Raw genomic sequence first — 27,275 nt, forward strand, 5'->3', positions numbered from 1 at the left:
ACAATCGTGGAACTGAACTGAACCGATCTGTGCTCAGCTTAAATTGATTCAGCTTGATTCATCAGGAAATCAAAACCAGAGGTTGTCTTACTTTGAGTTATTCTTTTAAACGTTTCCAAAACTACAATACAAAAATCTGACATTCTCAGACAAAGTTATCACTATACAATATTTCTTTGAAATACTTACAAGACAGAGGTCATCAAATTTAATCTTAAAAAACACTCAAAAAGCATAATTGCCTGTTATTGTAAAACAGGAGGACAAAGAGATTGTGGGAGAGGAGATACCACTACAGCACGGGATCCGTATCACAACGATGGTGAGGTGTGTCGGCACAGGATCCATATCACCACAGTGAGGTGGGCCAGCACGATGTGTATCACAGGACAGTGAGCAGCTTCAGCACTGGATCAGTAATCACCATGACAACGAGGCTACGGCACTGTATCAATATCATCACAATGATGAGGAGCTCCACAATTGCACGAGATTGAGGAGCGACAACACAACTTCAGTATTTCCACAATGGTGACAGTAAGGAGCCACAGCACCAGATCAATAATCATCCCAATGCTGAGGAGCTCCTGCATAGATAGCTTCACTAGCATCACGACAAAGCACCACTCCAACACTTGACATTGTGCAGTTCTGAATGTTTGATTTATGTTCATGTATTAATTCACTTCTATTTCAAATCTGCTTGGATTTACTCTGGAGATATCTCTAGCTCCTTCATCTTCTTAACAAACTCCTGCGCTTCTTTGTCAGCCGTCCGGCCTTCCAGCATCTTCGTGATTGGCTTCATCACTGTAAAAACAAACATCTGTAACTAACAGCACTGATTGCAAGGGCTGATGTTGTAGTGGGAGGATCACAAGTGTAACTTCCTGGTTTATGCTAAGGGACACTGCCGCTGGCCGTGACAAAAATCAACCTGGATTCCTCCTCCTGGCTGCTGTCCAGTGATTCCTGCTGGACTGGGCAAACATTGGTGAGGACAGGATCAGATTCAGCTTTGACACCCCACCCCACCCCACCAACACTGTCCAACTGTCAAATCATCTAATGACATTTACTACCCAGGCTGAAGTATTTTAACAACCGCTGGAGTGAATGAGGAGGAGGAGGGGGGGAGGGGTTGGAAGGATCATGGATCGACGAGCTGCTACCCACAGGAGAAATTTAAATTTCGAATAAAGATCTGTTCCCAGATACAAACCAAATTCATTACATATTAGTTGCTCTTCTGTGGAACTGCCCAGGGCCAGTTAAGTTGTCTTCAGGTAAAGCGAGTTTGTAGGCAGGGATAATTCCCTTGGAGCATCTCCTGTTTCACCAATAAGTTCAATTCAAAACAGGATTTCTGGCAAAGTCATAATGATGTAATGGTAGATGTTGCAAGGAAATAAACCCTCAAGATGGTCGATCCTCACTACTGATCCCTGCATCAAGATGATACCAAAACTCTGTACATTTACTGATTAAACTACATTGCCACCACTGGTGGGTGGGTAAAATTACAGAGTGACATGTTTACATGGGCAGTTGCCGTTGTAAATATGAGTGTGTTTGTTGTATGAAAGAAAATGTTGACAGGAATTTCATGCAGATGCAGTTTTAAAATATAGATATTGAACTCAGATTTTCTTTACCACTGGGATCGGGGTGTGTCAGTTTCAGGAATACCGGGGAAATGTTTTTTGCTTCTCTGCTGACGGCAGTTTTATGGAACCCATAAACCTCCTGCAGTTGCAACACGGCCTCCCCGGCAAAGTCATTGGTTGAGAGCCAGTCGTGGTCCATGACTGTGAAGTGAATGCAGGCAGTGCTGTTACTGCACTGCTCCCGCGTTACTGTGCTGAAAGAGATAAAACAGATTGCAATGCAACATGTACACTCCAAAGAAGAAGAATGTAATCCACAGACACTGGAATGAGTATGAGAGGTCAGTAAACTAACACAGGCTGAGACAGGTGCATGAGACAAACTTGAGACTGGAATAGAAAGGAGCACAACTTTTTTTTTTTAAAATACTTTCAAGGGGATGTGAGTTTCACTGACAAGATTAGCATTTAGTACCCATCCCTAATTACCCATATGAAAGCAATGGTGATTGGTGAGCCATCGTGAGCTACTGCTGTATGTGCTGTAGCTATACACAGTGCTATTAGGAAGGAAGTTCCAGGGTTCCCGGTGGCTGTGAAGGGGCGGTGATACAGTTCCAAGTCAGGATGGTGTGTGGCTTGGAGGGAAACTACAGGTGGTGATGGTGCAGGTTTGAAAGGTGCTTCCAATGCACCTTGCAGATTGTACACACTGCTGCTACTGGGTATCAGTTGTGGGGGGAGTGAATGTGGGAAGTTATGGATTGCATGCCAGTCAAGCGGAGGGAACCCCAGGCTCAAATCTAACTTGGCCCTGTTGCAGCAAAGGAGCTTTAATCAATATCTAACCCTGTGCTGTACCTGTCCTGGGAGTGTTTGATGGGACAGCGTCGAGGGAGCTTTACTCTGCACCTAATCCCTGCTGTACCTGCCCTGGGAGTGTTTGATGGGACAGTGATGAGGGAGCTTTACTCCATATCTGATCCCCTGCTGTACCTGCCCTGGGAGTGTTTGAGGGGGGAACAGTGTTGAGAGAGCTTTACTCTGTATTTAACACGCACGGGCAGCACGGTAGCATGGTGGTTAGCATAAATGCTTCACAGCTCCAGGGTCCCAGGTTCGGTTCCCGGCTGGGTCACTGTCTGTCCGGAGTCTGCACGTCCTCCCCGTGTGTGCGTGGGTTTCCTCCGGGCGCTCCGGTTTCCTCCCATAGTCCAAAGATGTGCGGGTTAGGTGGATTGGCCATGCTAAATTGCCCGTAGTGTCCTTAAAAGTAAGGTTAAGGGGGGGGGGGGGGGGGTTGTTGGGTTACGGGTATAGGGTGGATACGTGGGTTTGAGTAGGGTGATCATTGCTCGGCACAACATCGAGGGCCGAAGGGCCTGTTATGTGCTGTACTGTTCTATGTTCTAACACCATTCTGCAACTGCCCTGGGAGTGTTTGATGGGACAGTAAATTCAACACATTGAAGTAATGAATCAATAATACTGACAAGTTAAACTGCTCATCGAAGATTGGGTGCAGTGTTTTATTCTTGACTTGTGTTCGCTGGCTCTTTGCACCTGGGAAGAGGTGGAAAGGAGCGAGTTCGATAATGACAAAAGGATCACTGAGACCTGTCAACACAGAGACAAAAAGAGAATGATTGGTGATCTGACCTCATCCACCTGAACCCGACCAAACAAGAGCGCAGATTTCCAGGGTAATTGCAAGCATTTAAAACTGTATTTCCCTTTATGTTTAGATGTGTAGCATATATTTGACACGCAGTGTATGATCATATTATATGGCCCACACTGGGCCATACAAAACGGGAGCTCTCCTAAAGCGAACGGGAACCTTTTAAAATATTTAAATCAGGGTTCAGTGCAGCATGGTTGGATCAGCGGTTCTTAGATGGACAATCGGGTCATTCTGACACAGTCAAATGCCTATTGGGATCCCTCTAAGAACTTCTGATTCAGCATTGATATTTCTACAGGTAGCAGGAATGCAAATATTCTTTCTGGAATGACCAACAACTGGCTACCCATCCACCTTTTAAAAGCTTATTTCCAACTCAGCGCTGCAAAAGAGTTGCTGGATTTCCAGCTTCCTCCTCACTGATGCTGCTTGTTGGCCTTGTCAAGTATGTCAATCAAATTAAAATCAGGTATGGCCTCGAAAATAGTTCTGGTGGTCTATCACTGGAGAGCGGCCCTCCTGATGGTGTGATGGGTGCACAGACCTTCACAGGTACTCTGGGTGTCAGCCCTTCCACTGGCCTAATCACTAATCGGTGCTAATCATCTAGGAACTCACATATTGATCATCTCAGATAGAAAGAATTTGCATTTATATAGCACCTTTCATAACCCCAGGATATCCCAAAGTGCTTGGCAGCCAGTTGTTTTGAAGTGTTGTTACTTGTAATGCAAGAAACTCAGCAACAATTTTGCACACAGTAAGATCCCACAAAGAGCACTGAGATGTGACGAAATAATTTGCCCATTCTGTTCCCATAGCCCAGCACCATCCAAACTAATCCCACAGCCCCACCCTCTCCCCACGGTCCTGTATCAATCCAAACTAATCCCACAGCCCCACCCTCTCCCCACAGTCCTGTATCAATCCAAACTAATCCCACAGCCCCACCCTCTCCCCACAGTCCTGTATCAATCCAAACTAATTCCACAGCCCCACCCTCTCCCCGCAGTCCTGTATCAATCCAAACTAATCCCACAGCCCCACCCTCTCCCCAAGTCCTGTATCAATCCAAACTAATCCCACAGCCCCACCCTCTCTCCACAGTCCTGCATCAATCCAAACTAATCCCACAGCCCGACCCTCTCCCCACAGTCCTGCATCAATCCAAACTAATCCCACAGCCCCACCCTCTCCCCACAGTCCTGCATCAATCAAAACTAATCCCACAGCCCCACCCTCTCCCTACAGTCCTGTATCAATACAAACTAATCCCCCAGCCCCACCCTCTCCCCACAGTCCTGTATCAATCCAAACTAATCCCACTTCTCCACTCTCCCCACAGTCCTGTATCAATCCAAACTAATCCCACAGCCCCATCTTCCCCACAGTCCTGCATCAATCCAAACTAATCCCACAGCCCCACCCTCTCCCCACAGTCCTGCATCAATCCAAACTAATCCCACAGCCCCACCCTCTCCCCACAGTCCTGCATCAATCCAAACTAATCCCACTTCTCCACTCTCCCCACAGTCCTGTATCAATCCAAACTAATCCCACTGCCCCGCTCTCCCCACAGTCCTGCATCAATCCAAACTAATTCCACAGCCCCACCCTCTCCCCACAGTCCTGCATCAATCCAAACTAATCCCACTGCCTCGCTCTCCCCACAGTCCTGTATCAATCCAAACTAATCCCACTTCTCCACTCTCCCCACAGTCCTGCATCAATCCAAACTAATCCCACTTCTCCACTCTCCCCATAGCCCTGCATCAATCCAAACTAATCCCACAGCCCCACCCTCTCCCCACAGTCCTGTATCAATCCAAACTAATCCCACTGCCTCGCTCTCCCCACAGTCCTGTATCAATCCAAACTAATCCCACTTCTCCACTCTCCCCACAGTCCTGCATCAATCCAAACTAATCCCACTTCTCCACTCTCCCCACAGTCCTGCATCAATCCAAACTAATCCCACTGCCCCGCTCTCCCCACAGTCCTGCATCAATCCAAACTAATCCCACTGCCCCGCTCTCCCCACAGTCCTGTATCAATCCAAACTAATCCCACAGCCCCACCCTCTCCCCACAGTCCTGTAGCAATCCAAACTAATCCCACAGCCCCGCTCTCCCCACAGTCCTGTATCAATCCAAACTAATCCCACTTCTCCCCTCTCCCCACAGTCCTGTATCAATCCAAACTAATCCCACAGCCCCACCCTCTCCCCACAGTCCTGTATCAATCCAAACTAATCCCACAGCCCCACCCTCTCCCCACAGTCCTGTATCAATCCAAACTAATCCCACAGCCCCACCCTCTCCCCACAGTCCTGTATCAATCCAAACTAATCCCACAGCCCCACCCTCTCCCCACAGTCCTGTATCAATCCAAACTAATCCCACAGCCCCACCCTCTCCCCACAGTCCTGTATCAATCCAAACTAATCCCACAGCCCCACCCTCTCCCCACAGTCCTGCATCAATCCAAACTAATCCCACTTCTCCACTCTCCCCATAGCCCTGCACCTTCCTCCACTTAAAACATTTACCCAACAGCTCTATCCAGCTTTTAGCAAGTCCAAAATTGTTATTTATTTGGAAAGGCAAACATGTGAAGTTCAATTCAAATGCCTTTCTGGTTCTATGACGTTAGTCACCATTTTCAAGTTGTGTGAAATGTCCCCTGCTGCTTTGGAATCCTGGGATTCTCCGAAAATCCGACCCAAGTGTTGACGCCGGCGTCAAAACCAGGGCGAGCGACGCCGGCCTCCAGGCCCAGTCATTCCCCTCATCCTCGGGTGGGGGCTAGAACGGCGCCAGAGTGCTGTGCGCTACTCTGGCGCCGAAAGCCGGCCCGGGTCTGCGCATGTGCGCCACGGCCGGTGCTGGTCCGCGTATGCGCGCCACTGCCGGCGCAGGTCTGCGCATGCGCGCCACGGCCGGCTTATCGCCGGCCCCTGAGGCACTCGGCCCGTCGAGCGCGCAGAATTGCCTCTGGACCGTGCCGGCACGATAGCCGCCGATTCTCCGGTTGCCGGAATAGGCGGCCCAACATCGGAACAGCATGCCGGGATTTGCACCCCCCCCGCCCCCCCACCGACGATTCTCTGGCATGGCACGAGCTCGGAAAATCCCGGCCCTCTCGAGGTCTGTCAGTGTTTTGAATTTATAATTGACAGAAATGTCCTAATCCCTCCAAAGGATATGACTCAAACATTCAGATAAACCCGAGAGGAATCACGAATGGAGTGACTAATGACACCATTCTGCATGATTCTTCCCTCCCAATGTTTTCTATTTATTTTATACTCCCTCTCTCCTTTCTGTGACTGTACTGATATATCCATCTGTCTCTTGTGTTGCATTTTTGAAGGATTAAGCACAATACATATCAACGTGTCTGTTTCTCCACTCACGCTGCCTGTGTATTTCTCTTTTTACTGATTTGGATAGGGCAAACGATTAGTGTTGCGCTGGCAAATGTTGCACACTCACCATTTGCATCCAAGGCAATCAGGTTCGTAGCGTGCAAAACGTCAATGCACAGTTTGGACTCAGCAGCTTCATAGTGGCATTTGATGCAAAGCATTCCATACGGGCTGGATTCTGTGGACTTCTGAGAAGGAACACACCTTAACGTGAATAAAGTGGATTCATTATTTACCTCCTCTGCTTCCCAAACGCTGAGTGTTGCAGTTGGCTCGTAAGAGCCTGATTCGCCAAATTCTATATCCATCTGACTCTGACTCACAGTGGGAAGAAAACACACACCATCTTCAACTCACAACTGAACAAAATGAATGTTGAAAGAAGTAGGAAAATTCTAGACCAGTGCAGAACAGGGAACACAACTGATGGTGAGGTTAAGGTATCATGTTCGATCAATTAGAGAGAACTTTACTCGATATCTATCCCATGCCGTACCCGCCCTAACATTGTTCAATGGGATAGTATAGAAGGATCTTTACTCTGCATCTAACCCATGATGTGCGTGCCTGGTATTGTTCAATGTGATAGTATAGAGGGAGATTTACTCTGTATCAGCCCTTCTTGTGCCTGCCTTGGCAGTGTTCAGTGGGAGAATGTAGAGGGAGTTTTACTCTGTATCTAACCTGTGGGGTACATGCCCTGGCAATGTTCAATGGAACAGTGTAGAAGGAGCTCTACTCTTTTTAGGGGAAATAAAAGGAGGTTAGAGCGAACACTCTTGACTTACACTAAGAACACATGCTAGTCAGCTGCTGAACTCTGTACACCAGTGAACCTTGCACACTCTAAGGGCCCGTATCAGTAGCATGGGTTGCCTGATGAACCTTGTTGTTGGTTAGCTCAGTTGGCTGCATGGTTTGTTTGACATCAACAGCATGGTTTCAATTCCTGTACCAGCTGAGGTTATTTGTGAAGGCCCCGCCACCTGAGGTGTGGTGACCCGCAGGTTAAACCACCACCAGTCAGCAGCACTCAAAGGGAGAACAGCTGTTGGTCCCCTGGGACTGTGGCAACATTTACATCCCTCAAGGCCCAGAACTAGCAGAACGCTCCAGCAAGTCTTGGGAATCAAATTTGTTTACTCTTAAAGGGTCAGGCTTTGAGTCAGAACTCAATCAATGTAGCCTCTGATGCTCTGCTTGGTGATCTATGTGCCTGAAACCAAAGACATTTGTTTAATGTAAACCTATATGTAGACAAGACTGGAATGTAAACAATGTTCTGTGTATGTGACCAACAGTGTACAAATATAGTGGAAACCTGTGACTTCGCAGAGAGCCGTTTCCAGTGGTCCCCCTGCAAGCTTAAACCTTGAATAAACAATCGTAACCTGTGGCTGGCTCTCCTGTGAACAGTTCACAGAACTTCACCACAACACACTGTATCAACCTGTGGTGTACCTGCCCTGAGAATTTTTGATGCTGATACTATTTCCATCAAATGGGATTGTCCTGATTCCCAGAACTAATAATGATTACGATCATTGGGCAGCACGGTAGCGTAGTGGTTAGCACAGTTGCATCACAGCTCCAGGGTCCCAGGTTCGATTCCCGGCTGGCTCACGGTCTGTGCGGAGTCTGCACGTAATGCCAGTGTTTGTGTGGGTTTCCTCCGGGTGCTCCGGTTTCCTCCCACATTCCAAAGATGCGCAGGTTAGGTGGATTGGCCATGCTAAATTGCCCTTAGTGTCCAAAAAATGTTAATTAAATTAAAATTTAAAAATTAAAATCGCTTATTGTCACGAGTAGGCTTCAATAAAGTTACTGTGAAAAGGCCCTAGTCGCTACATTCTGGCGCCTGTCCGGGAAGGCTGGTACGGGAATCGAACCGTGCTGCTGGCCTGCTTGGTCTGCTTTAAAAGGCAGCAATTTAGCCTGGTGAGCTAAACCAGCCAGGTACGCGGTACATACTCGTGCGACTCGGCCAACGTTGTGGGGGTTACTGGGATAGGATAGATATGTGGGCTTCTTTGTAAGGGCCGGTGCAGACTCGATGGGCCGAATGGCCTCCTTCTGCACTGTAAATTCTATGATCAACAAAACATTCACCAGAAACAAACAAGTTAATAATGTGATTTGGAATTGACATGGTACCTGTTGCCGGATTTTGGCCTGGTAAGTGTGTTCAATCAGCTTCTGTGTTGAGCACTTATTTAGTCGCAGCTCTTCCTTCAGATCCTGTGAAATCAATGGGCCAGTGAGTAATAAAATGGTATTAACATGGTCTGTTTGCAACACAGAGCCCTGATGGAAAATGTTTTCACCCAGAGGGTGGTGAGCATTTGGAATTCACAGCCTGATTCAGAGGTTGAAGCTGGAACGTTCAACTCATTTAAAAAGTAAGAAGTCTTACAACACCAGGTTAAAGTCCAACAGGTTTGTTTCAAATCATAAGAACATAAGAACATAAGAACTAGGAGCAGGAGTAGGCCATCTGGCCCCTCGAGCCTGCTCCGCCATTCAATTAGATCATGGCTGATCTTTTGTGGACTCAGCTCCACTTTCCGGCCCGAACACCATAACCCTTAATCCCTTTATTCTTCAAAAAACTATCTATCTTTACCTTAAAAACATGTAATGAAGGAGCCTCAACTGCTTCACTGGGCAAGGAATTCCATAGATTCACAACCCTTTGGGTGAAGAAGTTCCTCCTAAACTCAGTCCTAAATCTACTTCCCCTTATTTTGAGGCTATGCCCCCTAGTTCTGCTGTCACCCCGCCAGTGGAAACAACCTGCCCGCATCTATCCTATCTATTCCCTTCATAATTTTAAATGTTTCTATAAGATCCCCCCTCATCCTTCTAAATTCCAACGAGTACAGTCCTAGTCTACTCAACCTCTCCTCATAATCCAACCCCTTCAGCTCTGGGATTAACCTAGTGAATCTCCTCTGCACACCCTCCAGCGCCAGTACGTCCTTTCTCAAGTAAGGAGACCAAAACTGAACACAATACTCCAGGTGTGGCCGCACTAACACCTTATACAATTGCAACATAACCTCCCTAGTCTTAAACTCCATCCCTCTAGCAATGAAGGACAAAATTCCATTTGCCTTCTTAATCACCTGTTGCACTTGTAAACCAACCTTCTGTGACTCATGCACTAGCACACCCAAGTCTCTCTGAACAGCGGCATGCTTTAATATTTTATCGTTTAAATAATAATCCCGTTTGCTGTTATTCCTACCAAAATGAATAACCTCACATTTGTCAACATTGTATTCCATCTGCCAGACCCGAGCCCATTCACTTAACCTATCCAAATCCCTCTGCAGACTTCCAGTATCCTCTGCACTTTTCGCTTTACCACTCATCTTAGTGTCATCTGCAAACTTGGACACATTGCCCTTGGTCCCCAACTCCAAATCATCTATGTAAATTGTGAACAATTGTGGGCCCAACACGGATCCCTGTGGGACACCACTAGCTACTGATTGCCAACCAGAGAAACACCCATTTATCCCAACTCTTTGCTTTCTATTAATTAACCAATCCTCTATCCATGCTACTACTTTACCCTTAATGCCATGCATCTTTATCTTATGCAGCAACCTTTTGTGTGGCACCTTGTCAAAGGCTTTCTGGAAATCCAGATATACCACATCCATCGGCTCCCCGTTATCTACTGCACTGGTATGTCCTCAAAAAATTCCACTAAATTAGTTAGGCATGACCTGCCTTTAACGAACCCATGCTGCGTCTGCCCAATGGGACAATTTCTATCCAGATGCCTCGCAATTTCTTCCTTGATGATAGATTCCAGCATCTTCCCTATTACCGAAGTTAAACTCACTGGCCTATAATTTCCTGCTTTCTGCCTACCTCCTTTTTTAATCAGTGGCGTCACGTTTGCTAATTTCCAATCCACCGGGACCACCCCAGAGTCTAGTGAATTTTGGTAAATTATCACTAGTGCATCTGCAATTTCCCTAGCCATCTCTTTTAGCACTCTGGGATGCATTCCATCAGGGCCAGGAGACTTGTCTACCTTTAGCCCCATTAGCTTGCCCATTACTACCTCCTTAGTGATAACAATCCTCTCAAGGTCCTCACCTGTCATAGCCTCATTTCTATGACATTTCTATGAAATCACTAGCTTTCGGAGCACTGCTCCTTCCTCAGGTGAATTAAGAGGTATATTCCAGAAACAATCCCATGGATAGACAACACGGGGCAGCACGGTGGTGCAGTGGGTTAGACCTGCTGCCTCACGGCGCCGAGGTCGCAGGTTCGATCCCGGCCCTGGATCACTGTCCGTGTGGAGTTTGCACATTCTCCCCGTGTTTGCGTGGGTTTCACCCCCACAACCCAAAGATGTGCAGGCTAGGTGGATTGGGCAGCAGGGTAGCATGGTGGTTAGCATAAATGCTTCACAGCTCCAGGGTCCCAGGTTCGATTCCCGGCTGGGTCACTGTGTGGAGTCTGCACGTCCTCCCCCTGTGTGCGTGGGTTTCCTCCGGGAGCTCCGGTTTCCTCCCACAATCCAAAGATGTGCGGGTTAGGTGGATTGGCCATGCTAAATTGCCCGTAGTGTCCTAATAAAAGTAAGGGGGGGGTTGTTGGGTTACAGGTATAGGGTGGATACGTGGGTTTGAATAGGGTGATCATGGCTCGGCACAACATTGAGGGCCGAAGGGCCTGTTCTGTGCTGTACTGTTCTATAACCTCACGATGCTCCATTTCTCCAGCTTCTACCCTAAACACATTAAAGAAACCATCCCCTTTGGACAAGCCCTCCGTATGCACAGGATCTGCTCGGACAAAGAGTAGCGTAACGAACATCTACAGATGCTGAAAGATGCCCTCGTACGAACGGGATATGTCGCTCGACTCATCAATCGACAGTTCTAATGCACCACAGCAAAAACCGCACCGACCTCCTCAGAAGACAAAACGGGGCAGCACGGTGGTGCAGTGGGTTAGACCTGCTGCCTCACGGCGCCGAGGTCGCAGGTTCGATCCCGGCCCTGGATCACTGTCCGTGTGGAGTTTGCACATTCTCCCCGTGTTTGCGTGGGTTTCACCCCCACAACCCAAAGATGTGCAGGCTAGGTGGATTGGCCACGCTAAATTGCCCCTTAATTGGAAAAAATTAATTGGGTACTCTAAATTTATTTATTTTTTTTAATTAAAAAAAAGACAAACACGGGACACAACCGACAGAGTACCCTTCGTCGTCCAGTGCTTCCCCGGAGAGGAGAAACTACGACATCTTCGCAGCCTTCAACACGTCATCGATGAAGATGAATATCTTGCCAAGGTCATCCCCACACCCTCACTACTTGCCTTCAAACAACCGTGCAACCTCAAACAAACCATTATTTGCAGCAAACTACCCAGCCTTCAGAACAGCGACCACGACACCTCACAACTCTGCCATGGCAATCTCTGTAAGATGTGCCAGATCATCGACATGGGTACCACCATTACAGGTGGTACATACTCTGCGACTCATCCAACGTTGTTTATCTCATACGCTGCCGGAAAGGATGTCCCGAAGCGTGGTACATTGGTAAGACCATGCAGACACTGCAACAACGGATGAACGGACATCGTGCGACAATCGCCAGGCAGGAATGTTCCCTTCCAATCGGGGAAGACTTCAGCAGTCAAGGGCATTCAGCCTCTGATCTCCGAGTAAGCGTTCTCCAAGGCGGCCGTCAGGATGCGCGACAAAGCAAAATCGCCGAGCAGAAACTTATAGCCAAGTTCCGCACACACGAGTGCGGCCTCAACCGGGACCTTGGATTCATGTCGCATTACATCCACCCCCCACCATCTGGCCTGGGCTAGCGAAATCCTACCAACTGTCCTGGCTTGTGACAATTCACAACTCTTTAACCTGGGGTTACCCCTATCTCTGGATCTGTAAAGACTTAATTACCTGCAAATGCTCGCATTCAAAGCATTGTCTTGCATCTTTGACTTTGTCAATGTTTCTTGAGCATACCTCTCCATTCACCTGAGGAAGGAGCAGTACTCTGAAAGCTAGTGATTTGAAACAAACCTGTTGGACTTTAACCTGGTGTTCTAAGACTTCTTACTGTGCTCACCCCAGTCCAACACTGGCATCTCCACATGATTTAAAAAGTACCTGGAACTGCATCTGAAGTGCTGTAACCTGCAAGGCAATGGACCAATTGCTGGAAAATAGGATTAAAAAGAGTGGCTAGTTCCTTTCTTTTTTTTTGGCAGACACAGGCACGATGGGCTGAATGGCCTCCTTCTGCACAGCAACCTCGCTATGGTTCTATGATGTAGGACAGTACTTTGTGTACATTTTGCAATGCTTCACAGGGCTGTTGTAGACAGCAAGCAAGGGCAGAGGGCTAATGAGAAGTCCAAAGGGTTGACCAAGAAACCACTGAAGTTAGGCAGAGAGATACAGGACTTAGAGAGCAAGTTCAACTGGGTGAGAATTCAAGAACATAGGAGATTCTGCTACATGCAGTGAAGTTGGGGAGAGAGGGAAGAATGGAGAGAGAGAGAGAGGGTCGGAGAGATAGAGAAAAGAATGGTGAGAGATTGAAGAATGATGAGAGATGGATCAATGAAGAGAGGGAGGAATGGAGAGAGGCAGGATTGTACAGGAGGCCAGAGGGAGGAACCCACTGATGCTTTCTTAATCCTTACGCAAATCCTTCTGCTGCCTCACAGCACGAGGGACCCAGGTTCAATTCCGGCCTTGGGTCATTCTGTGTGCAATTCGCACATTCTCCCCGTGTATGCGTGGGTCTCCTCCGGGTGCTCCAGTTTCCTCCCACAGTCCAAAGATGTGCAGATTAGGTGGAGTTACCGGGATGGGGGGGGGGAAATGCGAAATGGGGTGCTCTTTCGGAAGGTCGGTGCATACACGATGTGCCAAATGACCTCCTTCCTGTAGGAATTCTATAGTTCGTAATAGAAACCTCAGTACAGAAGAGGCCACCTGGATCATCATTCCTGTACTCGTGCTTCCTTCACATCAGAGCTGGTCCTGTTTCCCTCTCTTTTCCCCTTCAATATTTTGCCTCTGTCAGCCACTCTCTAATTCCGTCTGTGAACGATTCAGTTTCCATCACCTCCCTGTGGGAATGGATCCCACATCCAGTCACCATTTCTGTCAAACACTTACCCAATCTCCCTTTTTATGCTTCCAGTTTCCTCCTGTTAATGACTCACTGACCATTCAAAAGAATCTTTCCCTATTCACCTCGTCAGTTTTGAACTCATTATTTGATCTTTCCATAATTTGCCACATTTTGGGTTAAGTACTTTCTCTGAGGTCCCAGGAACAGTTAGTGGTGAGTGAGTAACCTGTACCATTTACCTTATATTTGTCATTCTGCAAGTTGTCAAGTGGCAGTCCCTGTCCCTCAGCATGGAAAAACACCACAAGAGCCTATAGAGAGACAGAGAGACGTGGTTAACATTCCAGAGACACAAAGCATTCAAACACCGCCTTAAACGTTTTACAGAGATGCTACAGAGGATGTAGACCCAGCTATATTGAGGAATGGAACGCCTTTGGCTCCTTGGAAATTTTAATCATTTCATTCAGTAAATATAAGGAATTAAGAAGAGGGTTTGAGAATGCAAATTGTGCCTGCTTTATTATGGGGATCAGGGCCGGCTCAAGGTACGGGCAACTCGGGCAGTTGCCCGGTGCGCCATGTGCTAGGGGGTGCCATGAAGGAGTGCGTGACCGGCGTCAGAGACCTGGCGCCGCGTAAAAGACTCAGGTCCCGCGCATGCGCAGTTGGGCCGGTGCCAACCAGCGCATGCGCGGTGGCCGCCTTCCCTCAGGCCGCCCCGCACAAACATGGCGGATGGATCCAGGCTCGCCGGTGGTCACTCTGGCCCCCCCCCCCCTCGGGCTCACTCCGGCCCCCCCCCCTCAGGCCCCCTCCGCCCCCCCCCATTCGGCCCCCCCCTCCGGCCCCCCCTCCTCCAGCCCCCCTCCTCCAGCCCCCCTCCTCCAGCCCCCCCCCTCCAGCCCCTCCCCTCCTCCAGCCCCCCCCCCTCCTCCAGCCCCCCCCCTCCACAGCCCCTCCCCTCCTCCAGCCCCCCCCCCCCCTCCTCCAGCCCCCCCTCCAACCCCCCCCCCCCCCCCCCCCCCCCCCCCCGGCCCCGCGCTGATGGGGATGGTGTTCACTGGGACCTTGGCCACTCTCATGGCTCACTTGGTCATACCTCCGGCCCCACTTGAGTCCGTAGCCCAGGCCAGGGTTTTTCAAACTCAGGGTTGCCAACATGCGGGTGGGTTGCAGGCGGGTGACAGGAGAGTCGCGGAATGATTGGTTGTGGTGTTCTTGATCCAGGAGAGGCACCCTGCAGCCAGGATTGGCTTGTCAGAATGCCGGCCGCAGCTGGCTTTTAAGTTAAGAATGCCGGCCGTGGGTGTTGTTCTTGGGTTTTTTCCATGGTTGTTCTGTTAATATTGTTTTGTTGTTTATATTTTGTGAAAATCTTAATGAAAATTATTTTTTTTAAAAGAATGCCGGCCGCGACTGGCTTTTAAATGCAAATGCTGCCATTTTCCTGCCAGAAGCGGCGGCAGAGAACAGGTCACGCACCCGACACGTCCACTGACGTCAAGTCCTTGTAAGTCTGTGCTTTGGGTGAAAAATCATGGAGGAAAGATTCCTCCATTTTGTAGCTGCCAGCAAGTAAGCAACAGGACTGTGTAAGAACTGAAGATGGATCGTTTTGTAATAAGGAAGAGAGCCAGAGACACAAACAGGCCAGGATCTCACAATTGAATCTGCTGGAGAGACCTTCAAAGGAGAGTCCACGGCAGGATAAAGCAGTGCTGGTGTGAGCTGTATACAGAGCTCCAGGGCCTCTGGTGAACAACCCATTAAGAAGAACCTGAAATTTGGAACAAAGCAGTATAAAGTTGATTTCTTGAGGTATAGAATCGAATCACTACAGTACAGAAGAAGGCCATTCGGGCCAAAGATTCTGCACTGCCCCTTGAAAGAACACCCTACTTAGACCCACACCTTCATCCCCTATCCTCGTAACCCAGTAACCCCACCTAACCTTTTGGGCACTAAGGGGCAATTTAGAATGGCCAATCCACATAACCTGTACATCTTTGGACTGTGGGAGGAAACCGGAGCACCAAGAGGAAACCGACACAGACACAGGGAGAACGTGCAGACTCCGCACAGTCACCCAAGATCGGAATCAAACCTGCGTCCCTGGCGTTGAAGCAGCAGTGCTAACCACTGTGCCACCGTGCCCTATAGCATTGTTAATGTTTACAATACAAATCAGGATGTAAAGCCCATGTTTGTTATATGTAGGGAAATACTGACAAATGAAAGTTAAAAACCCTCAAAATGTCAAAGCCATTTGGCAAGTTCGAGGACAAACTTCTTGATTTTTTTCAAAGAATGCAGCGGGACATTAAATCATCAGCTGAAGTCCTAAGCATAAATGCAACATTGAATGACAAAGCAAGTGTCGTATTAAAGGTAATTGAAAATGGTGCTTCGCGACGGTCGGCCAACGTGGGTTGCAATGGTGGGCCGACGTGGATCGCGAAGGTTGGCTGGCTGGTAACTGGGTCCCGGGAAAATAAGTTTGAAAAACCCTTGTCTGGGCTGACACTGAGAAAATGCTGCACTGTCAGAGGTGTCCTAGATGTTACAGCAAATTCAGGTGGGTGTCAAAGGCTCCAGGGCACTCTTATAAGTAAAGCTAGAGATTTAGCGGTATCCTGCTCAACATTCCACCCCCTTCAAACATCACAAACAGATTGTGGTTACCCAGCACAAACCCCATTGAACAACAGGGAAATGCTGGGGAAGTGACAATGTATCATTCTTATAGAGAGGGAGAGTTTAACTGAGAATCGAAGGGTGTGAATCTTGACATCGGATTGTGTCAAATGGGAGGTCTCTTATTTCTAAACTGCACAAACTCTTGTTTTACTTTCTGGGAACTTGGGAGGAAGCACTGTGTGGCAAGGGCACAGGATGTACTCTGGGTGGGGACTTCAATGTTCATCACCAGGAGTGGCTCAGTGGTACCATCACAGACCGAGCTAGTCGAGTCCTAAAGAATATAACTGCTTGACTGGGTCTGCAACAGGTGGTGACGTAACCAACAATAAAGAAAAACCTACTAAACCTCATCCTCACCAACCTGACTGCTGCAATCTGTCCATGACAGGATCAGTAGGAGTGGGCACTGCATAATCCTTGTGGGGATGAAGCCCAATCTTCACATTGAGGATACTGTCCTTTATGTTATGTGCCACTACCACCGTGCTAAATGAGGTAGAGTCAGAACAGATATAGCAACTCAAGACTAGGCATCCATGAGGCTCTGTGGGACATCAGTGGCATCAGAATTGTATTCAACCACAATCTGCAACCTCATGGCCTGGTATAATAATGGGATAAGGGGTTATGGGGAGAAGTCAGGAGAATGGGGATGAGAAAAATATCAGCCATGATTGAATGGTTGAGCAGACTCGATGGGCCGAGTGGCTTAATTCTGCTCCTATGTCTTATGGTCTTATATCCCCCACTCTATTATTATCATCAAGCCAGGGGATCAACCCTGGTTCAATGAAGTGTGCAGGAGAGCATGCCAGGAACAGGCATACTGAAAAGTGAGGTGTCAACCTGGTGATGACTACTTACATGCCAAACAACATAAGCAGCAAGTGATGGACAGAGCTCAGTGATCCCACAACCAACAGATCAGATCTAAGCTCTGCAGTTCTGCCACATCCAGTCATGAATGGTGGTGGACAATTAAGCAACTCACTGGAGGAGAAGGCTCCAAAAATACCCCATCCTCAATGGTGGAGAAGTCCAGCACATCTGTGTAAAAGACAAGGCTGAAGCCTTCGCAACAATCTTCAGCCAGAAGTGCTGAGTGGATGATCCATCTCAGTCTCCTCCAGAGGTCCTCAGCCTCACAGATACCCGTCTTTAGCCAACTTGATTCACCCCATGTGATAAGAAACATACATAGATAGAAAATAGAAGCAAGAGGAGGCCATTCAGCCCTTCAAGCCTGCTCCGCCATTCATCATGATCATCAAGTTGCAATACCCTGATCCTGCCTTCCCCCCACATAGCCCTCGAGTCCCAAGAGCTATATCTAGTTCTTTCTTGAAATTATGCAACATTTAGCCTCAACTACTCTCTGGGTGAAGACATTTCTCCTCACCTCAGTCATTAAACTATGACCCCTAGTTCTGGATTTCCCCCACCATCAGGAATATTTTTTCTGAATCTACCCTGTCTAATCCTGTTTGAATTTTGTACTTTTCTATGAGATCCCCTCTCACTCTTCTAAACTCCAATTAATTTAATCCTAACCGATTTAGTCACTTCTCATATGACAGTCCCGCCATCTCAAGAATCAGCCTGGTAAACGTTCGCTGCATTCCCTCCATAGCAAGAACATCCTTCCCCAGATAAGGACACCAAAACTACACACAATACTCCATCTCACTCAGCCTGTGCAAATCCCACTGAAGCATCTCTGCATCCTCCTCACAGCTCACAATCTTACCAAACTCTGTATCATCTGCAAATTTGGAGATAATATATTTAGTTCCCTTGTCCAAATCATTAATATATAATGTGAACAGTTGGGGCCCCAGCATAGATCCCTGCGGTACCCCACTCACCTGCCAATCAGAAAAAGACCCATTTATTCCAACTAACCAAGTTTCTATCCATCTCATGACACTACCCATAATCCCATGTGCTTTAACTTTACATAGTAATCTGCTATGCGAAACCTTGTCGAAAGCCTTCTGAAAGCCTAAATAAACCACATCCACCAGTTCTCCTTGTTCAACCCTACTAGTTATCAACTTCAAAGAATTCTAGTAGATTTGTCAAGCATGATTTCCCTTTCGTAAATCCTTGCTGACTTTGTCTGATTACACCACTGTTTTCCAAATGCTGTGCTATGAAACCCTTGATAATATACTCTAACAACTTCGCTACAGTAGTCCCCCTTTATAACGCGGGTGTTGGGGTCCAAGACCCCAACCCACGTTGTAACCGAGCCGCGGATATCCATGATGGGGGTTTTAAATTTATTTAAAAATCTATGCTAGCGCTTCCCATTGTGAGTCTACGGGGGGGGGCGGGGGGAGAGGTCAGACCCCCGTAGACTCACAATGGGAAGCGCTAGCATAGATTTTAAAATAAATTTAAAACCCCCATCGTGGATCCAATTAAAATTTCAGCGGCCGGCTCACTTTGATCCGGAGAGGGAAGCTGCTCTCACTGAAATCAGCCGGCCGCTGAAATTGACACTGCCCGCTGCTCTCTCCCTCCAATCCAACTTTTAAGTTTTAATGTTTCTGATTGGAGGGAGAGAGCAGCCGGCAGTGTCAATTTATTTTTTTTTCCTCCGGCTCGCCCCCTCTCCCCCCCACATCCTCCAACTAGACCCCTCTCCCCCCACACCCTCCGGCTCGCCCGCTCTCCCCCCCAACACCCTCCGGCTCACCCCCTCTCCCCCACACCCTCCAATTAGACCCCTCTCCCCCCCACACCCTCCGGCTCGCCCCCTCTCCCCCAACACCCACTGGGCTCTGTCTCCTCCTCTCCCCCAACACCCACTGGGCTCTGTCTCCTCCTCTCCCCTCCCCCCCCACCCCACCCACCTCACACCCTCCGGCTAGCCCCCTCTCCCCCCACAATCTCCAACTAGCCCCCTCTCCCCCCACCCCCTCCTCCTCGCCCCCTCCCCCCCCCCCCCCCCACACCCTCCGGTTCGCCCCCTCTCCCCCACACCCTCCTGCTCTCCCCCACAGCGTCCAGCTCACCCCCTCTCCCCCCCACACCCCCCGGCTCGCCCCCCCCCCCCCCCTCTCCTCCCCCGTCCCCCAACACCCGCAGGGCCCTCCTCTCACCCCCAACACCCGCAGGGCCCTCCTCTCTCCCCCAACACCCGCAGGGGGGTCTCCCCCACACCCGCAGGGGGGTCTCCCCCACACCCGCAGGGGGGTCCCCCCACACCCGCAGGGGGGTCCCCCCACACCCGCCCCCCCCTCCTCTCCCCCCCAACACCCGTCCCCCCTCCTCTCCCCCCAACACCCGCCCCCCTCCTCCCCCCCCAACACCCGCCCCCCCTCCTCTCCCCCCCAACACCCGCCCCCCTCCTCTCCCCCTCCTCTCCCCCCCAACACCCCGCCCCCCTCCTCTCCCCCCCTCCTCTCCCCCCCAACACCCGCCCCCCCTCCTCTCCCCCCTCCTCTCCCCCCCAACACCCGCCCCCCCTCTTCTCCCCCCCAACACCCGCCCCCCCTCTTCTCCCCCCCAACACCCGCCCCCTCTTCTCCCCCCCAACACCCGCCCCCCCTCTTCTCCCCCCCTCTTCTCCCCCCCTCTTCTCCCCCGCTCTTCTCCCCCCCATCACCCGCCCCCCCTCTTCTCCCCCCCTCTTCTCCCCCCCAACACCCGCCCCCCCTCTTCTCCCCCCCTCTTCTCCCCCCTCTTCTCCCCCCCCAACACCCGCCCCCCCTCTTCTCCCCCCCAACACCCGCCCCCCCTCTTCTCCCCCCCAACACCCCCCCCCTCTTCTCCCCCCCAACACCCGCCCCCCCCTCTTCTCCCCCCCAACACCCGCCCCCCTCTTCTCCCCCCAACACCCGCCCCCCCCTCTTCTCCCCCCCCAACACCCGCCCCCCCTCTTCTCCCCCCCAACACCGGCCCCCCCTCTTCTCCCCCCCCTCTTCTTCTCCCCCCCCCCAAAAACACCCGCCCCCCCCCTCTTCTCCCCCCCCCCAAACACCCGCCCCCCCTCTTCTCCCCTCCCCAACACCCGCCCCCCCTCGGCAGTGTCAATTTCAGCGGCCAGCTGATTGTTTCAGTGAGAGAGCAGCTTCCCTCTCTGGATCAAAGTGAGCCGGCCGCTGAAATTGACACTGCCGGCTGCTCTCTCCCTCCAATCCAACTTTTAAGTTTTAATGTTTCTGATTGGAGGGAGAGAGCAGCCGGCAGTGTCAATTTCAGCGGACGGCTCACTTTGATCCGGAGAGGGAAGCTGCTCTCTCACTGAAACAATCAGCTGGCCGCTGAAATTGACACTGCCCGCTGCTCTCTCCCTCCAATCAGAAACATTAAAACTTAAAAGTTGGATTGGAGAGAGAGAGCAGCGGGCAGTGTCAATTTCAGCGGTCGGCTGATTATTTCAGTGAGAGCAGCTTCCTTCTCCGGATCAAAGTGAGCCGGCCGCTGAAATTGACACAACTGACAGTTGGGGTCCATCAGCCCCCCCCGCGGTATATCGCGAACCGCGGTATTGCGGAGCGCGGTATAACGGGGGACTACTGTATTACCGATGTTATGTTCACTGGTCTATAGCTCCCTGTTTTTCCCCTTTTGAATAGCAGGGTTATATTAGCTTCCCTCCAATCTGTTGGAACTATTCCAGAGTCCAAATAATTTTGGAAAATGACCATCAATGGATCTACTATTATTAGGGCCACTCCCTTAAGTACTCTGGGATGAAGATTATCAGGCCCTGGAGATTCGTCCGCCTTCAATCCCATTATTTTCCCCCAAACCATTTCTTTACTAATACTAATTTCCTTCAGCTCCTCACTAAAAACGGCTGAAGGTACTGGATACTGCAACGGCTATAGGTCCTGACAATATTCTGGCAATAGTACTGAAGACTTCTGCTCCAGAACTTGCCGCGTCCCTAGCCAAGCTGTTCCAGTACAGCTACAATAATGGCATCTACCCAGGAATGACAAATTCAACCCGGCCAATTACTGCCCTTTCAATCTATTCTCAATCATCGGTAAAGTGATGGAAAGGATCATCAACAGTGCTATCGAGCGGCATTTATTTAACAATAACCTGAGGTGAGAGTGACTGTCCTTGACACCAAGGCAGCGTTTGATCGAGAATGGCATAAAGGAGCCCAGCAAAACTGCATCAATGGGACTCGGGTGAAAGTCTCCACTGGTTGGAGTCATACCAAGCACAAAGGAAAATGGTTGTGGTTATTAGAAGTCAGCCATCTCAGTCCCGGGACATCACTGCAGATGTTCCTCAGGGTAGCGTCCTGAGCCCAACCATCTTCAGCTGCTTCATCAATGACCTTTCTTCTAACATAAGGTCAGATGTGGGCTGTTCGCTGATGACTGCACAATATTCAGCACTATTCATGACTCATTTGACACTGAAGCAGTCCACGTGCAAATGCAGCAAATCTAGATAATATCTAGTCTTTGGCTGACAAGTGGCAAGTATCATTCATGCCACATAAGTGCCAGGCAATGACCATCTCTGATAAGAGAGGATCAAAACATCACCCTTGACATTCAGTGGCATTACCATCGTTGAATCCCCCACTATCAACATCTTGCGGGTTACTATTAACTACAAACTGAACTTGACTAGCCACATTAATACTGTGGCTACAAGAGCAGGTCAGAGGCTGGGAATCCTGTGGTGAGTAACTCGCCTCCTGCTGCCCCAGAGTCTGCCCACCATCTAAGAGGCACAAATCAGGAGAATGATGGGCCACTCCCCACTTGCCTGGATGAGTGCAGCTCCAAAAACACTCAACAAGCTCGACACCATCCAGAACAAAGCAGCCCGCTTAATTGGCACCCATTCCACAACCATTCATTCTCTCCATCACCGTCGCACAGTAGCAGCAGTGTGTACTGTGATGATATGTAAATAGTAATGTATATGACTTCCACCCAGCAAGTGACAGTAAAGAATAACCACATGACACTGTTACCTCAGGGCGTGTGGAGATAGTCGTCGTAGTGGATAGTCGCATTTGTATTAGCTCTTAGATAATTTCTAATAGTTTTTGATCATTTTCTTTTTGTTATCTACGTTATTAACAATAAACATTTAACTAGTCACAGACTAGATGTTCTCTCATGCATTTATTCCGACCAGCCAAGCACCAGAACGAAACATGTACCATCTACAAGACACACTGCAGGAACTGAGTAAGGTTCCTTAGGCAGCACCTCTCCAACCCAAGACCATTACCATCCCGAAGGACAGGGAATGCAGATACATGGGAACACCAACACCCCTCCAATACACTCACCATCCTGACTTGGAAAAATATCGCCGTTCCTTCACTGCCGCAGGGTCAAAATCCTGGAACTCCCTCCCTAAAAACACAAGTGTACCGACACCACATGGACTGCAGCAGAAGGCAGCTCACCACCACCTTCTAAAGGGCAATTAGGGATGGGGCAACAATGCCGACCTAGACAGCGAAGCCCATATCCAGCAAAAATGAAGTTTAAAACAGGAAACCTCACACAGGGACACTGGGAAACCCCATACAACGGGACCGAGAGACCCCACACAGTGGGACTGAGAGACCCCGCACAGGGACACCGGGAGACCCCGCCCAGGGGGACTGAGAGACCCCACACAGTGGGACTGAGAGACCCCGCACAGTGGGACCGAGAGACCCCGCACAGGGACACTGGGAGACCCCGCACAGGGAGACTGAGAGACCCCGTACAGGGACACCGGGAGACCCTGCCCAGGGGGACTGAGAGACCCCACACAGTGGGACTGAGAGACCCCGCACAGGGACACTGGGAGACCCCGCACAGGGACACTGGGAGACCCCGCATAGGGAGACTGGGAAACCCTATCTGTACAGGGACAGTGGAAGACCCTATCTGTACAGGGACAATGGGAGACCCTATCTGTACAGGGACACTGGGAAACCCCGCACAGGGACACTGGAAGATCCTATCTGCGTTTGATAAGGTTTCCCATGGCAGGTTGATGGAAAAAGTGAAGTCGTATGGGGTTCAGGGTGTACTAGCTACATGGATAAAGAACTGGCTGGGCAACAGGAGACAGAGAGTAGTGTCTCAAAACGGAGAAGGGTGACTAGTGGTGTTCCACAGGGATCCGTGCTCGGACCACTGTTGTTTGTGATCTACATAAATGACCTGGAGGAAGGTATAGGTGGTCTGATTAACAAGTTTGCAGATGATACTAAGATTGGTGGAGTTGCAGATAGCGAGGAGGACTGTCAGAGAATACAACAAAATATAGATAGATTGGAGAGTTGGGCAGAGAAATGGCAGATGGAGTTCAATACAGGCAAATGCGAGGTGATGAATTTTGGAAGATCAAATTCAAGAGTGGACTATATGGTCAATGGAAGGGTCTTGGGGAAAATTGATGTGCGGAGAGATCTGGGAGTTCAGGTCCATTGTACCCTGAAGGTGGCAATGCAGGTTGATAGAGTGGTCAAGAAGGCATACAGCATGCTTGCCTTCATCGGACGGGGTATTGAGTACAAGAGTTGGCAAGTCATGTTACAGTTGTATAGGACTTTGGTTCGGCCACATTTGGAATACTGCGTGCAGTTCTGGTCTCCACATTACCAGAAGGATGTGGATGCCTTGGAGAGGGTGCAGAGGAGGTTCACCAGGATGTTGCCTGGTATGGAGGGTGCTAGCTATGAAGAAAGGTTGAGTAGGTTAGGATTGTTTTTGTTGGAAAGACGGTGGTTGAGGGGGGACCTGATTGAGGTCTACAAAATTATGAGAGGTATGGACAGGGTGGACAGCAACAAGCTTTTTCCAAGAGTGGGGGTGTCAGTTACAAGGGGTCATGATTTCAAGGTGAGAGGGGGAAAGTTTAAAGGAGATGTGCGTGGAAAGTTTTTTACGCAGAGGGTGGTGGGTGCCTGGAACGCTTTACCAGCGGAGGTGGTAGAGGCGGGCACGATAGCATCATTTATGAAAGCATCTAGACAGGTATATGAATGGGCGGGAACAGAGGGAAGTAGACCTTGGAAAATAGGAGACAGGTTTAGATAAAGGATCTGGTTCGGTGCAGGCTGGGAGGGCCGAAGGGCCTGTTCCTGTGCTGTAATTTTCTTTGTTTTTTGTTCTTTGTTCTTTGTACAGGGACACTGGGAGACCCTATCTGTACAGGGACACTGGGAGACCCTATCTGTACAGGGACACTGGGAGACCCTATCTGTAAAGGGACACTGGGAGACCCTATCTGTAAAGGGACACTGGGAGACCCCGTACAGGGACACTGGGAGACGCTATCTGTACAGGGACACTGGGAGACGCTATCTGTACAGGGACACTGGGAGACCCTATCTGTACAGGGACACTGGGAGACCCTATCTGTACAGGGACACTGGGAGACCCTATCTGTACAGGGACACTGGGAGACCCTATCTGTAATGGGACACTGGGAGACCCCGCACAGGGACACTGGGAGACCCCGCATAGGGACACTGGGAGACCCTCTCTGTACAGGGACACTGGGAGACCCCGCATAGGGACACTGGGAGACCCTATCTGTACAGGGACACTGGGAGACCCTATCTGTACAGGGACACTGGGAGACCCTATCTGTACAGGGATACTGGGAGACCCCGCACAGGGACACTGGGAGACCCTATCTGTACAGGGACACTGGGAGACCCTATCTGTACAGGGACACTGGGAGACCCTATCTGTACAGGGACACTGGGAGACCCTATCTGTACAGGGACACTGGGAGACCCTATCTGTACAGGGACACTGGGAGACCCTATCTGTACAGGGACACTGGGAGACCCTATCTGTACAGGGACACTGGGAGACACTATCTGTACAGGGACACTGGGAGACCCTATCTGTACAGGGACACTGGGAGACCCTATCTGTACAGGGATACTGGGAGACCCTATCTGTACAGGGACACTGGGAGACCCTATCTGTACAGGGACACTGGGAGACCCTATCTGTACAGGGACACTGGGAGACCCCGCACAGGGACACTGGGAGACCCTATCTGTACAGGGACACTGGGTGACCCTATCTGTACAGGGACACTGGGAGACCCTATCTGTACAGGGACACTGGGAGACCCTATCTGTACAGGGACACTGGGAGACCCCGCACAGGGACACTGGGAGACCCTATCTGTACAGGGACACTGGGAGATCCTATCTGTACAGGGACACTGGGAGACCCTATCTGTACAGGGACACTGGGAGACCCTATCTGTAAAGGGACACTGGGAGACCCTATCTGTACAGGGACACTGGGAGACCCTATCTGTACAGGGATACTGGGAGACCCTATCTGTACAGGGACACTGGGAGACCCTATCTGTACAGGGACACTGGGAGACCCTATCTGTACAGGGACACTGGGAGACCCTATCTGTAAAGGGACACTGGGAGACCCTATCTGTACAGGGACACTGGGAGACCCCGCACAGGGACACTGGGAGACCCTATCTGTACAGGGACACTGGGAGACCCTATCTGTAAAGGGACACTGGGAGACCCTATCTGTACAGGGACACTGGGAGACCCTATCTGTACAGGGACACTGGGAGACCCTATCTGTACAGGGACACTGGGAGACCCTATCTGTACAGGGACACTGGGAGACCCTATCTGTAAAGGGACACTGGGAGACCCTATCTGTACAGGAACACTGGGAGACCCTATCTGCACAGGGACACTGGGAGACCCTATCTGCACAGGGACACTGGGAGACCCTATCTGCACGGGACACTGGGAGACCCTATCTGCACAGGGACACTGGGAGACCCTATCTGTACAGGGACACTGGGAGACCCTATCTGTACAGGGACACTGGGAGACCCTATCTGTACAGGGACACTGGGAGACCCTATCTGTACAGGGACACTGGGAGACCCTATCTGTACAGGGACACTGGGAGACCCTATCTGTACAGGGACACTGGGAGACCCTATCTGTACAGGGACACTGGGAGACCCTATCTGTACAGGGACACTGGGAGACCCTATCTGCACAGGGACACTGGGAGACCCTATCTGCACAGGGACACTGGGAGACCCTATCTGCACAGGGACACTGGGAGACCCTATCTGTACAGGGACACTGGGAGACCCTATCTGTACAGGGACACTGGGAGACCCTATCTGTACAGGGACACTGGGAGACCCTATCTGTACAGGGACACTGGGAGACCCTATCTGTACAGGGACACTGGGAGACCCTATCTGTACAGGGACACTGGGAGACCCTATCTGTACAGGGACACTGGGAGACCCTATCTGTACAGGGACACTGGGAGACCCTATCTGTACAGGGACACTGGGAGACCCTATCTGTACAGGGACACTGGGAGACCCTATCTGTACAGGGACACTGGGAGACCCTATCTGTACAGGGACACTGGGAGACCCTATCTGTACAGGGACACTGGGAGACCCTGTACAAGGGGACAGTAATGGGATATTAAGGTGTGGTCCATTGGTGACTGTTAACCATATCCTTGCCCCTCTGTTCTAACCTCCAGAGTGAAGTGAAATCGTTCGTAGAATTCAGCAGACATCCCAATGTTCGTAGCTAATTCCTCAACAAACAAATCCAACAACAGTTTCCACAGAGCAATCAGTATCCTGGAGAAAGACAGAAAAAGCAATGGCAGATAAGCTGGGGGAGAACATGTACACTGAGATGCATGGTACAGGACACTAACTCTGACATTAATCGAGAAGAGGTGCCTTTA

At 50.1% G+C, this 27,275-nt stretch overlaps 1 protein-coding gene across 1 annotated transcript in view; it reads right to left on the reverse strand.

Moving 5' to 3' along the window:
• Positions 1-87: 87 nt before the first annotated feature.
• Positions 88-27,275, reverse strand: part of baiap3 (BAI1 associated protein 3) — a 148,956-nt gene continuing 121,768 nt past the window's right edge. The window contains 7 exon segments of the mRNA XM_038819325.1: positions 88-810; positions 1,656-1,861; positions 3,101-3,224; positions 6,786-6,906; positions 8,873-8,956; positions 14,088-14,159; positions 27,057-27,165. Of these exon segments, the coding sequence (XP_038675253.1) occupies positions 710-810; positions 1,656-1,861; positions 3,101-3,224; positions 6,786-6,906; positions 8,873-8,956; positions 14,088-14,159; positions 27,057-27,165 (817 nt within the window). The 3' untranslated portion in view covers positions 88-709.

Source organism: Scyliorhinus canicula, chromosome 15, assembly GCF_902713615.1.
Source record: "Scyliorhinus canicula chromosome 15, sScyCan1.1, whole genome shotgun sequence".
NCBI lineage: Eukaryota > Metazoa > Chordata > Chondrichthyes > Carcharhiniformes > Scyliorhinidae > Scyliorhinus > Scyliorhinus canicula.